Source organism: Phlebotomus papatasi, chromosome 2, assembly GCF_024763615.1.
Source record: "Phlebotomus papatasi isolate M1 chromosome 2, Ppap_2.1, whole genome shotgun sequence".
Lineage (NCBI taxonomy): Eukaryota > Metazoa > Arthropoda > Insecta > Diptera > Psychodidae > Phlebotomus > Phlebotomus papatasi.
The window spans coordinates 67146271-67160451 of NC_077223.1; the positions used below are offsets into that span (position 1 = coordinate 67146271).

Here is a 14181-nt window from a genome sequence, read left to right on the forward strand (position 1 = left end):
TATGTCAATTTATTCAAACGTAAACTTCTAACGTGGCATTAAAGTAAAATTTCCGTTAGCCAAGTAAGTAAGGAAATATTATTATTAACGTAAAAATCACATTTTTCTTACGTAAAGTTTCCACTTTGGTAAGAAAATGTTACTGGGGTATAGCCTCAACAAGGTTTAAAGATACCACAGAGGCTTTATGGGACTTCATTCCACTTCCAGTTTTCTCGATTTTGGCTGAATTAGAAGCATATAACTTGTCGATTGGGTCTTCAGAGTCTCAGTTCATGTCAATGACCTAATGCCAAGAAGTGTAATACTTTCTATGGGCAAAAAAGCGCACCAGAGTCTTCAACCCAAAATCCCAAGAGCTGCAACAAAAGTCCCCAACCAAAAAAACAAAAACAAGAACGATGTCCATAGCAAATTCAACAGTGAATGGGTGAATTTGCATACAAATTGCCATAGAAAATTCATCATGAAAGTGTGTTCTATTTGGAGGCAAAATTTTCATCTAACATCTCTTCCCAAATCAAGTTTATTCCGGTCACTATTCTATTAGACGTTCATTTAACAACAAAGAATGAGATGTGTAAACTTTCCCATCAGCGACCACAATCTTCCATCTTGAGTACACCACAAAGTTTTCACACATTTTCCCAACATTAGGGTCATTTATTATTTTCACCTATCGTGTACTTGTTTAAAAGACACCTCAACAGAATTGTCAGACATTTGTCCAATTATTTTATAAATGTCACTTGGGATGAAGAGAAAAAGAGTCTTTCAGACTTTCATTGAGCCTCATATCTGGAGAAGAGCGCGTGATTTTCATTGAAGAAGTTTTGCAAAATGCCTAACTTTTCATAGTCAATTTCCCTCCAACCTCTAGCCTTATATAACAATAATTACTGTGGGAGTCATCAATACAATAGTTTTGCATTGAAATACATGATAATTGCCCCCAGAGATGATCAATTTTGCAATTTCTATGCCCATTTTTACCTATTCTAACACTTTCCCGCATCATTAATTTACTTAGTCTCTCGGGGATTTTTATCTGGACAATTACAAAAGCAAATTCATAAACAAAATAATGAGATAGCCAAAGCTTGAAAAGATAAAGAAAATAATAATTTCCAATAGTAATATTATAAATCTTCAAATGAATGGATATGTGACAGTTACTGTATTTTGCCATAATTTGCCATAATTTTTTATAGCTTCCTTTATCAATGAGTAAATAAGATTATTATGTCTTTTTGATTGTATTCTTAATCAAAAGTCTGTTGAATGATTGATATGAATAAGACTAATCCGTTTAATAAATTTAAATTATAAATTTAATGAAAATTTAAAAGTTCCTATAATTTAAATTTTGCTATAATTTGTGAAGATTAGTAGGAATTTTTTAAAATATTATAAATCCGAAAATGTAATAAAGGTTGGTAATACACATAAATAAAACACAATTAAGTTTAACGAAACTGTTGACAGTTCCTGTAATTTGCTTTAAAATTTCGATAACTCTTAAGCAGCTGCAAAGCAATATTACTAAAGATGATTTAATCAATATTTTGAGAGATCTAAAGTGGTAAGAATTTTAAAATTATCTCTAGCAGTGTTAACTTAAACTATGCATTACACTGTGTATATAGCTTACTATAAATTTGCTATAATCCTAAGTAATTCCCCCTTTCACCCTGTAATTAAAGGTACTTATATTACTTTTAAAAGGTTATGAAACTTTCAGTGTATTTAAAAAAATCTTTTGAATTTTAAACTGAATAATAGAATAATTAAACAAAAAAATTATAACACTGGTCCTATAATTTCCCATAACTTCTGACAAAGTTCCCTAAAACTAATACGTTTTTATAATACTAAAAACAAATACTTCGAAAGAATAACTTTAAATTCCTAGTCTGTTTCACTTTAAATTAATTTATTGACTTACAAATACACCATAATATTGAACTGAATTGACTTTTTGCCATAAATTTTAAGTAGTTCTCTCAAGACTGATACCCTTAACAATATTTTAAAGACTTCTGAATTTATGCAGATTTAGATATCAAAATTCTAAACACAGAAAAAATCTTTTTAAAATTGTTTTTATTTGTTTGTGAATTCCTATTGGATACTTACGAAATGCTTGCAAATTGTATAACCCACAAACAAGTTCGTAAAAGTTTGTACTTTTTCACGAATATTATTCGTAACATGATCACTTGACGAGTATTTTTTTTATAGTTTTACAAACATTTGTTCATAAATGTTTGTAAACTCACAAAAAATGTTCGTAAGATTCTATCATTTGTTCGTCAATTGTGTAAAATTTTTACAATTTGTAAAATTACAAAAAAAAAATGCTCGTCATGTGATCATGTTACGAACAATGTTTGTGAAAAAAGTACAAACTTTTACGAACTTGTTTGTGAGTTGCACGATTAACGAGCATTTCGTAAATCCCCAATAGGCATTCAGAAATATTTACGAATAATTCTACGAAATATTTTTTCTCTGTAGTGAGTCTTAAATAGCCAAAAGTTCGATGTTATCCTATAAACGTTTATAGCTGTACTATAACCAGTAAGTAAAAACTGTCTTAATAAAATTATACTTCCGATGATCCGTTAAGAATCATTTAAACTGTATTAAGTATTTCGTATTGTATTATTTTTATAACTTCCTATAAAAAAACTTGTAATAGGCTATACGTCATAAAATGATTACATATTTTCATCTGATTCTCTAAATTGAATAATGGTGTTATTCCAATGAAAAATAAACATGTTTTCTTTAGCACTTTACTGTTCTCAAGTGTTTCTGCATTATCGACTTTTCTTTGTTTTGGTTCCTGTATCCACAGGTTTCCCGAGTCATCGTCGTGTTCTAAAACCACTAAAAATTCGTTACAGGAAACAATAGAAAAAAGTCGATAATGCAGAAGCACTTGAGAACAGTAATGTGCTAAAAAAGCATGTTGACTTTTCAATGGAATAGCACGGTAAACCACTATCATATCATGCTATAAATATGCCATAACTTCTAAAAGTAGATTACAATTTAAATATTTTACAAAAAATTATAGATAAAATTATTAAAGTATTTGGAAAAAATATTCCATTTCATAAAACTGAAAGTATCACAACTCTCTGAAATCGTTGAAATCTAATATTTGTAAAAAACAAAACATTGCTATAAAATCTCTTAAATTATAAGGTGACTCCGTACAATTAAAGGCTTCAAAATAATGAATTGCTTATTGAATTCCATTGTCAGCTTCTTCAAATGAAATTTCTACACTTGGTAATCCGTCTTCTCTGGTCATTTCACATTCAAAAGAGCATGCCTTTGAGAAAAATGTCGTAAAGTAAAAATAACTGGAAATCATTCAAATTGAAGATATTATTATGCATGAAAGGTATTTATTTGACTTCGGTGTGAGAGAGAAATCCCACAACGGACAGCATTTCTCAACTCCCTCGACAAATTCCAAATATACTATTGAATATCTTTCTTTGAATATTGTTGCAAAAACAAACAATAAAGATATTTTGGGAGAAAAAAGATAATTAAAATTGCAACAATTTGCCGCATCAAGTGACAGTCCATTAGTCACACCAGTCAACACTCTTTTTCCAGTATTCAATGCGTTAATTTACGTAATTGAAAGTAATAAATTAATTGGGACGATATTCATGGTTGTATGAACAAATGAGTGGATTTTTATTGCTAGTTCCTTCACACTATTGTCATCAATTTACTCTTCTTTGCGTTTTTTTCTGGATAATTTTTTATGCATAAATTTTCATTTCCGCCATAAAAAACGTCGCCAGAGAAATGACCACAAAAATATGTGACATTTTTCACTATAAAAAAAAACGTTCTTGAAATCTGTTAAATTTCATATACACGAAACACCGTGATTTTCCAATGGAACAGGAGAAAAAAACATCAATTATAACCAGTAAAACGTGTTTAGCAATTTGCACTACAATTTTAATAAACTTTTTCACCTCAGTCTCCCAACCTTCGTCATCTCTTGAGATCTTTTCCCTTCTTTTGTGCTCGATTGCAATCTACAACTCTTTTTTTCTACCCCTCAACCTGCTGTCCATGAATATATTATATTAAATTGCAATGGAGTGCGAAAAGTTGCTAATAGATAGTTTCATATAGAAGTTATAGCTTTCAGCATTATATTCAATCTCATAAGAATGAAATTGGAAAGTACATCAATTTTGTTGAGAAAATGATTACTGGCTGAACTTTTGCGGATCATATCGCCATCATCTTAACTCTTAAATCACCGAGAAAGCCCCTTATGATCACCATGAAACAAGGTGGTGCAATTGAATGAGCATTAGAAATGAAATTTAGTGGAAAATTGTTATTTTTGTGGATCAATGAACTTTAAAAGTGAAACTGTAACATTTGTATTTTAGGGTATATTAATCTTTTATAAAATCGATCAGATAACTTAATGCAGTTTCAAAACTTTCAGGATGAATTCAGGACGAGCCTTCCAATACTTCGAAAATCATAAATACGTTCTCCTCTTCAGGAAAATATAAACAATATTTAAAAAAAATTAATATACAAATTGTTTGTTTGTTTTTTTTTTAAATCATGTGCTACCCTGCAAAAACAAAATGCTGAAACTCAGCAAGATATAGCTAAAAGGGGAAAAATAACGAAAATCTGATAATTTTCAGAAATTCGCGTGCGCTGGGTAACGACCTTATTTGAATTTAAATATTTCCTTAACCCTTTAAGGACGAGAAGGTCAATAACGGAGGGTCTGAAAAAATCACTTTTTCCGACTTTTTAGACCAAAACATAGCTTGATAAGTCGTAGGAAAAATTCTATTTTTGGGTCACCGGTGACCCAATTGTCCTTAAAGGGTTAACCCTTTAAGGATAAGTGGGACACCGGTGGCCCAAAAACAGAAACAATTTTATGGCTATACAAGGGTATTTTGTCCTGTAAATAGTCCGAAAAGTCAGTTTTTTATTTTTGGGACACCGGTGTCCCACTCTTTCTTAAAGCGTTAAAACAACTTTGACAGGTTTATAGGAACTACACTGAGAAAAAAAAGAGGGTGCGATTAACTTTTTTTCCTCATAACTCTAACACTTTTTAGGTTTAAAAATATATCAACATTTTTTAACGTTAATTTTACACCTTTTTAAGGGTAAAATTAACATAGGAAAGGGTAACTTTAACCCCCAATACACCTAAAAATGGTAATATTTACACCGATTTGGGATCAATACTGCAGGGTAAAATTAACATTTCCGGAATGTTATTTTGACTTTTTCGGATTTCTCTCAGTGTATGAAGCCTACTGATGATTGCGACCTGTTATAATTTGTTCTAACTAAATTTCTACCTTCTTCCTGTCGAAAATTACACTTAATTTTAATTATCCGGGATAAATTTAATTTTTGTAATTCATCAGGAATTTTGTTTTTGGAATTTGTGAACTATTAGGAGATTGATCATTGTTGAAAGGATTGAAAGGTATCAAGTGCGTATTTTTGTAAATATATACATGTAAGTACGAAAACATGTAAACTTTTCCTACACCTAAGCCAACATCTAAGCAGAATCAAATACATTCGATCTTCTGTTCTGAAATTATAGATGCTCTGTCAGCTGATCTGGTACATTACATATTCCAAGTTAAATCTCAATATTTGTTTTTTTGAGCTGAATATAATCTTTGATAACTCATCTAATACTTTTCATATCCATGGCTAAGTCTCAACATTTGGTCCATCGAACCGAATATTCGTTATGCCAACTGACCTAAGTATATTGCATATTTCAGGTTAGTCCACAGCATTTGTCTTTTGAGCTGGATAAGGGATAAGCTTTAATAACTGATTTAATACATTGTATACTGCAAGTTAATTTACATCATTTGGTCCTTCGAGCCGGATACAATCTCTGATAGCTAACTAACACATTTCATATTCCATGGTAGTCCCTAACACCCTGATAATCGTTTTAAGATTACGATTATATTGAAGAATTTCATATTGTAAAGAATTCTTTCTATGATATTGCGCAAAATACTTTAATAGCCAGACGACTTAGAATTGCGACTGAACACAGTTTCCGATTTTATACGAAATTCAACGAGCTCATTTCCCAAATTTTAAGCTCTATTCATCATTTCATTGTTTTAAGTAAGTTTTATTCATTAATCCTTAGTCTTTTTCTTCTCATAAGGTGATTTTAGTGTTTAAAATTAATTCATTAAGAACACATACGATCGGTAAAATTGTATAACAATGATTTTTAATTTTTTTTAAAACTTTACCAAAGAATATGTACCTTGGGAGTATTTCTACTATAAATCAAAAGTAAGAAAAGCTTTTTTTTGTGAGGTTATTTCAGTTATTTTTAGATATTCGGACTTTTTGAGGTTAAGTGGACAAGTAGGGTTTTGTATAGCTGTACTGTTTCATTTTAAGCTTTTCACAATAGATTTTATACTCAAAAAGTTCAACGAAATTTTGAAAGAAGTTTTAAAAATCAGACAAGTCACTGGAATTATGAGCAATATTTTCGAAATCGTAACGTAATTTATGTGAAATACATTTACCGTAACTCAAAAAAAAATTGAATTGAGAAAAATTTGGTTCTAATAGGCTTCACACAAAACTTTCTTCACATAACCTCAAATTTACATTTTAAATTAAACCGTCCGGATCGTTTATATTATCTGAGGAGTTCATATTTGTGGAACTGTACTGTATTGACATTGTAGAGTTTCAGTGTCTCTCATTAAATTGACCCACCCTGTAAATCGGAAGAAAATCACTCGTCGATTAAACAAGTACGGATGGTAAGTAAACCATAAAGATTTGCACATAATATTTTCACCACTTAAATTCCTCATGATTGAGAGGAAAGTATTGCAAACATTATTCGATTGAACACTTACGTGGTATGAGAATTTCGAGCCATTGTTCCTCAAGTGCGTTACTTCTTGTTCACGTCTTTGTTGGTGTACTTTTTTTTAATCCAAAAGATATGCAAGAAAGTTGTGCCTTAATGTCAAGGCCACACAAAACACTTGATATATTTATTTTAAACTTTAATTTTCGGATTTTCGAAAGATAAACTCCTCCGGTGATCGATGATCTTCGTTCGAATTTGCTGGTAATGCTGGGACTTAGAAAGTATAACCACGGATTTATTGGAGTCAATTTTTGCGTGTCCTTGTGCCGCAATTTACATCAATTCTCCAACTAAGTGATCACCACATGAGATAAAATCCAACAAGATTTCACTAGAAGAATCACAGTGAGAAAATAGCACAAAATCGGTCACGAGAAATTGTCTTTGAGATGTGATTTTTCCGAGTGCTTGGTGGATCAGAAAGAAGGCATTCAGAGTGCAACAAGTTGCTACTTAAACTTCATGACATGGACCGAAGATTCGAGTTTGAAGAGATTAAAAAGCCGTCAGAAGAACTCCTTAAACTATTAGAAGGCGGATTCTTATGCAGCACTCAATAACTTTTTTTTTAGCGAGCTCAATGAAAGCAATAAAATAGTGATTTGTTGAAAGGTGCTATTAGAATTTCTATAGATATAATTTCTCTTTTCACACTAGCAACTTTCTTTTCTTTCAAAAATCTCTTCACAACAATTTATCAAATCTAATTTCTTCAACTGTCCACACAACTCATCCAAATGCCAGTTAAAATACGATATTCTGTCCTCACAGCACAACAGTCAGCAAGATACTAAAGTGATTGTCGACTTCGCGAAGGCGAAGAGGCGTCCAAGCGATCGGGGGGCAACTATTAGCTTTATTTATTACACACAACTCTTTTTTTTATCTAGATACCCAAGTCGTACACGAGATACTACTACAACAACACTGGAAGAAGCACAGTGGGTTATTCTCTGCTCACCGCATATAAAACTCCAGTGAATTATCACCAGAAATTGTCCCCCCGCAATGAATGCATTTACACCTGTCCGTGGCACTTCAGTGGTCATCACCAAAGGTGGACACATGGCTCAATAATTCATTAAATGCCCCCCCATAGTTATTCTCAACATCTATAGGTTTTCTATCTTCCATCACCCACTGGACTTTTCATCAACTACGCAGTGACACCTACACTTCCCATTCACAATGTTTGTTGAAAGTTTTCAACTCAAACTACAAAGTAAGATTCACATGAGAATTTCGTGTAGAATAATATTTTCCGCCTGTCATTGTATCCGACAAAACCCATAGGGAAAGACATTCTTGACAATCTCTTTGAGTTAATTCTCCAGTTTCCCAAACATCTGGTATGTAGGGGTCAAAGAGGTCAGACTGATGTAAACAAGAACTGAGTGTAAATGGGCAGGGCAAGTTTTTCGGAATACGGAAGTTATACTTTGGAACAATTTGGAATCGAGCCTTATTTAAAAACGGTCAAGCGGGTCATAAACTTGGTAACAACAGGTTTTGATGGTAGCCTCATATAAGGATCTAAAGTCAAAATGCCGACATCCCTTAAAGACGCTCAAATGATTGAGTAATTTTATCATTTATTATATTTGACAATTAGAAAATTCGGTCTGCATTATAGGGGAAAGTGCCCATGCTTGATACTGTAAAATGATGTCCAAGGTTTGTGATTTTTTTCCGATTAACACACAAACCGAAGCGATTCTTCCACTATGACAAAAAAATGTCCCACTTATTAGGTTCATAATCCCAACTCAAATAGTTCCTGGAAATCCTTAGGTTTTCCTCAAGAAGAAAATGGAAATTCAGTGGCGATTTTTATATAAGTTGGATCCGGGGCCTTCCTGTATAATAATTGATTCGGCTATTCGAACGCCCATTTTTAATGTAAAAATTTCACCGGATACAAAAAAATGCACATCAATATTTAGACGGAACTCTAATCTATCTGCTTAAATCGTTTGTACGACTGGTTATTAGTTTTAGAATCACTCTTATGTAATTTTTCTAAACCATGTTTTTATGACATTAGGGCGCTAGCGAAAACCATTTTTTCACTTTGAGTCCATGAAAATGTCACTCTGCAACATTAAAATTCAGGCAACAGGGTTGAAGGTTATGTCAATTGTCGATAAATTTGGAGGATTACAAAAGGTGTAATTATGAAATAATCACATGTAATGATAGAGTTGCCACATTTAAATTATCATTCATGGACCCTTCTTAAAATATAGGATAGACACAGGTAAAATTTATGAATTTGTCACCACCCACAAAAACAGTGTCCCCAAGTAAAAATATTTTTACATAAATATTAATACTGATGAACCCTCTATGTGCCTATGATAGTAGTTTTCCTGAACAGCGACATTAATTAAGAAATACTTATGAAATATCATGTATCGAAATTACAGTTTTGGGCCTATTTTTGATTTTTGCTTCCTGAAACTAGGAAAAAAGAGTTGGGATCCTAATTTTTTCAGGAAATGTGAGTCTTAGGACCAGCTATCAAAATATATTGCTATGAGTCACAATTATTGATTAACGTAGGGAAAAAATAGTTATTATCAAGCTTGGATCGTATCAAGCATGGGCACTTTCCCCTACATATATATTAAACTACCATTACTCCCTTTATTCAACCAACCGTTTCGATCCTAGATTAGTTCTACTTCGGGACGAGACTTCATTACAATTTACAACAAATCATTTTATATATAATTCCTAAAAATTTCGAGTGTTTTTCCTTAATAATAACAATGCTGGCACAACATTCCATGAAGGAACAAGGCCTTCCCACGACGGGATTTCTAGACATGCATTATTATTTTTTCTTATACGGGATGAGATTGTCAGTCTCATGTCCGTGGAATCAAGTGCAGTGAAGCTCACTGGATGCAATCCGAACACCTTTAACGCCAGAAAAATTCTTGGTGACCTAAAGGGGATTCGAACACGAGACACTTGCATCATAGAGCGAGTGCTCTACCACTTGACCCATTCAGTGCCCGTTCTTCCTTACTTATGTTAAAGAATCTCATCGGAAATCCAGAAGAAAAAGTCAGACTATTATCGGAATCTTTGATTTAGTTAAAACTACATTAAACTGCAATATTAAAAAAAATATATTACACGCTCCATTAAGTGCAACAATGTGATACTGCGATCCTATTTCCATTGATTTACTATTGACGAAAATTCCTCACAAATCACAATACAATGCATAGACGTCTTTAAATTTATGCAAAAGATTTTCAAAATTGTAACCTAAAAAATCTTATCCTTTTCAGTATTATAATAGTGCTAATGTTTAAATATAAACCTTTAACTAAGATTTTTTATCTGATTTAACTTCGAGAAAGAACTAATGCTCGGTTTCTTTTCGATTTATATTTAGAGTCAGGTCATCAGTGGATGGAGAAAATAAAATCTATTGCCCTTAAGACCTACGAATTAGGCCGAGAGACGACTTAGTAGGAAACTGATGGGGATTAACTCTAATCACACACATAAAAATGGAAAATTCTTAAACAGAAACATCCAGGAATTTAATTTCAAATCCCATCCAATGAATGCCAATGCCCTAATCCTAAATCTTTGATCATTTAGTTTTAATTGTAATTTGCAAATCTTAAAGACATTTTGCATTTTTCAGCTAATGCTGAACTTAAACTCCCGATCTCTTACGTCGGCTTCAGACTGGGGGTTTAGCCCAGTTCCCGAAGGTTTTAAAAATCTAAATAGCAAGAAATTTTATTGATTTTTCAAAATCCAATGGATTATATTTGCCCTTAATATTCAATCATAAACAACAATTTCCGAAAATAATCACGCCTGATAAAGAATTAGAGGAGTTAAGCCAGATGGCTAACCTTTAGGTCTGAAGCCCGTATCAGCGTCAAAGAGATAGGGATTCTAGACTATTTCATTGGCAAAGAGCTTCTAAATTTAAATTCCTCGGGGATTCACGTCCAATTTAAGTTCCCGGAGTCTTATATATTCTTAAATTTAGAGTCAAAAGTTTTCTGTGTGCATTATTTTGATTACAGTTACATTAATCCATATCTCGTCTAAAGCCGTAGGTCTGTTCATCACATGTGGTGGAGAGATCCCTGGTTTAAGCTACAAACCACGCCCTACTGGAGAAAAATAGTTTAACTGATAACATAATTTCGGGCGTTTCAAGGTGTTATAGTCCAGATGGTCTAAGTACTGCCACTGGTCACAGCAAAACTTAGTTAGGATGGCACGAAAAAAGAATCGTCAACTTCATATGGCTCTCCTGAAAAGTTATCATTCTGAGCATGGTATGAAACCGACGATGTGTTAAATTTCGAACGAATGCTACAGTAGTCTTTCCTAAATTCAGTCATTTTTGGCTGAAATGTCATCCGAGTTGTTCGAATTCAGCGAAAAATCTTCAAAATTAAGAAAAAACTACACATTTAAAAACAACCACAGCAAATTTGAGCAGATTTTCTGTATTCGACGGACCTTACCAAACCTCAAAAATTTCATCAATTTTTTTAAATGTAACTGCGCGCGCGAATTAAAAATTAAACCGATTTAAAAAGCAAGTACACTGTGAGAGAAATCCGAAAAAGTTAAAATAACATTCCGGAAATGTTAATTTTACCCTGCATTATTGATCCGAAATCGGTGTAAATATTATGCTTTTTATGTGTATTAGGGGTTAAAATTACCCTTTTTCATTTTAATTTTACACTTCAAAAGGTGTAAAATTAACATTAAAAATGTTAATATATTTTTACACCTAAAAAATGTTAAAGTTACGAAGAAAAAAGTTAATCGCACCCCCTTTTTTCTCAGTGTAAGTAAAAATCTACTGTATCCGTTATTTTATCTATGGTTATGCTAACTCCATTTTTTTTAGTTAAACACAATCTTAATCTTTTCAGATTACAATTTTATTGCTAATAGCCTCCGAAGTGTAAGGCATATAGGGTTTTCAAACCTAAAGTTTAACCATACAGGCCATTTTTTTATGTCATTAAATTATCAAATGGTTCATTATAAAATTTAAAAAAAACACTAAAATTTATTGTAATTTGAGAATCGCTTTTTAAATCTATATAAATTTAAGCATTAAACTGACAAACATTACTCATTGACGATTCTGAAGAATACTTTAAAATAAAACTAATGCCTAATTCAGAATCTGTTTCATATGGGACTTTTTTTTATTAAAACTTAGCAATACGATTGATTTTTAAGTTATCTAGAACGCAAAGAATCAGATAATAAAATTATCAGATAAATAATAAATTATAAATTAAAATGTAGGGGGAGGTGGGGCTACATTGAGCTGTGGGGCTAGATTGTTATACGACTTTTTCACATATTTCTAAATGAAACTGGTCCTTACAATTATTTTATTTAGTTACATAATTATTTTGTCTATCCAAATTACATCATGTTAAAACTCAGTTTCCATTAGAAATATGCGAAAAAATCGTATAACAATGTAGCCCCACAGCTCAAAGTAGCTCCACCTCCCCCTAGTACTGTATTAATTAAGGAAAAACTCTGTATATTCTGAATTAGAGTTGTTGAAAAGTCTCATTTAGAGTAGAATTTGAATTTGGTCATTATACCCTAAACGTTCTGAAGTTTGAAATCTAAACATTTTCGAATAAGATCTTGCACTTAATAATTCGACTAATTAGATATTCATTATCTAAAGTATTCTTTGTCTAACTCAAAAATATTCATATAGATTACGAAATTCTATCAATAATTTATCGTTAAATAGTTACGATCAATTGACCATCGACTGGGGTAAACAAATTGTTCAAGAGTTTGAATGCTTTATACTCAAATATTGTGGGATCTTTAATTTAGCATTATATAGGGGATAAAAAGCGTAATACGGGCTTCAGCCCTAGGGCTTAGTCATATAGCTTAATTGTTATATTTTCTTATCAGTCGAGATATTTTGAAAAATTTAACGTAGGATTGGATTGTTGGAAAAATGACCTAATAGATTCTGAAAAAGCAATAAAATTAGTTTCCATTTAGGATTCTGAGACCTTCGGAAACTGGGCTAAACCTTTAGTCTGAAGACAGTTTAAGAGCCTTGACAGACCTTGACGGCTTGATTAGCCGAGAGACGGCTTAGTGTAATTATACTCAACATAATGGTTAAACTTAATTTCCATCATTTTCCACTAAGTCGTCTCTCGGCTTAAGTCGTAAGTGTGTCTAGGGCATAATTCAAATTTGAAATTCTTTCATTAAACTTTTTAATTTCAAGCACTTTTTTAAACTAGTGTCAGTGTAATAAAATAATTTTTGTATTATTATTATTATAATATCGTAAAATAAAACGAAAAATATATGGATTTGAGCAGCGAAATATTTAAATCTCAAAAAATATTTATTTCCATCGCGTTCTTTGATTGGCTAAGGCCTTAAAAATATGCAGACTTAAACCAATCAGAGAATGCGAGTAAAACTAAAAATTTATACACTATTTCATAAATATTGAGTATAACTTTGTGCTTACTCCCCTTGTTTTTTTTGCCTTACATTTTCATTCGCTTCCTTCACACGCATCTTTTGTGTATATTTCTGTTTTTCATTAAGAAAGCCCATTTGTGCATATTCCATCTTCACTTCCAAACGGCTTTTGTAAATGAACACACCTGATAAAATTCACGTCAAATTGTTCACATCAAACCCTACGTCAGATAAGCGATGTGAAATTTTTCAAAAGTTTCAAGCAATTAAAATGGTATTCTTGTCATGAAGAATTGATTATCGTGGGTGATTGGCATAGAAGGTGAAGTGTACTAAAGTAAATTAATATTGTCTATAGGGTCATCATTTCACATAGAACTGCTGAATTTATCTTGGGCTATTGACATATTCTATTGGAGCATAAAATGGGTTATTGTAGCACTAAAAAAAAGCCCAGAGGAGAGTACTTCTTGAGCATCTCTGTTAATCATCATCTACTCCACATTTAATTCAGTGATGTGCGTAAAAGAAAACCACCAACATGTGCACTCACACTTTCAAAGGAGTCAACTGCAAGGCCTTTTTTCTATACCTTAGATGAGCCCAATATGAGATGTGAAAAGAGCAAGACTTTCTATACACGATCAACAAACAGGTTCCTCCCAGCCATATACAATCATATCAGGTAACATGGGATTATTATCATACCTTCCCTGCATTTC

The 14181-nt window shown here is 32.1% G+C and overlaps 1 protein-coding gene across 2 annotated transcripts in view; it reads right to left on the bottom strand.

The window, feature by feature from the left end:
• Window positions 1-14181, bottom strand: part of LOC129803937 (plasma membrane ascorbate-dependent reductase CYBRD1) — a 62040-nt gene that overhangs the window by 20820 nt on the left and 27039 nt on the right. The window contains exon 1 of one of the 2 annotated variants that reach the window (XM_055850822.1): window positions 6951-7785. The exons of the other annotated variant lie outside the window; for it this stretch is intronic. Coding sequence (XP_055706797.1) covers window positions 6951-6973 — 23 coding nt within the window. The 5' untranslated portion in view covers window positions 6974-7785. Of the gene's footprint in view, window positions 1-6950; window positions 7786-14181 lie in introns of those variants that run through there. 2 annotated transcript variants of the gene reach the window in all.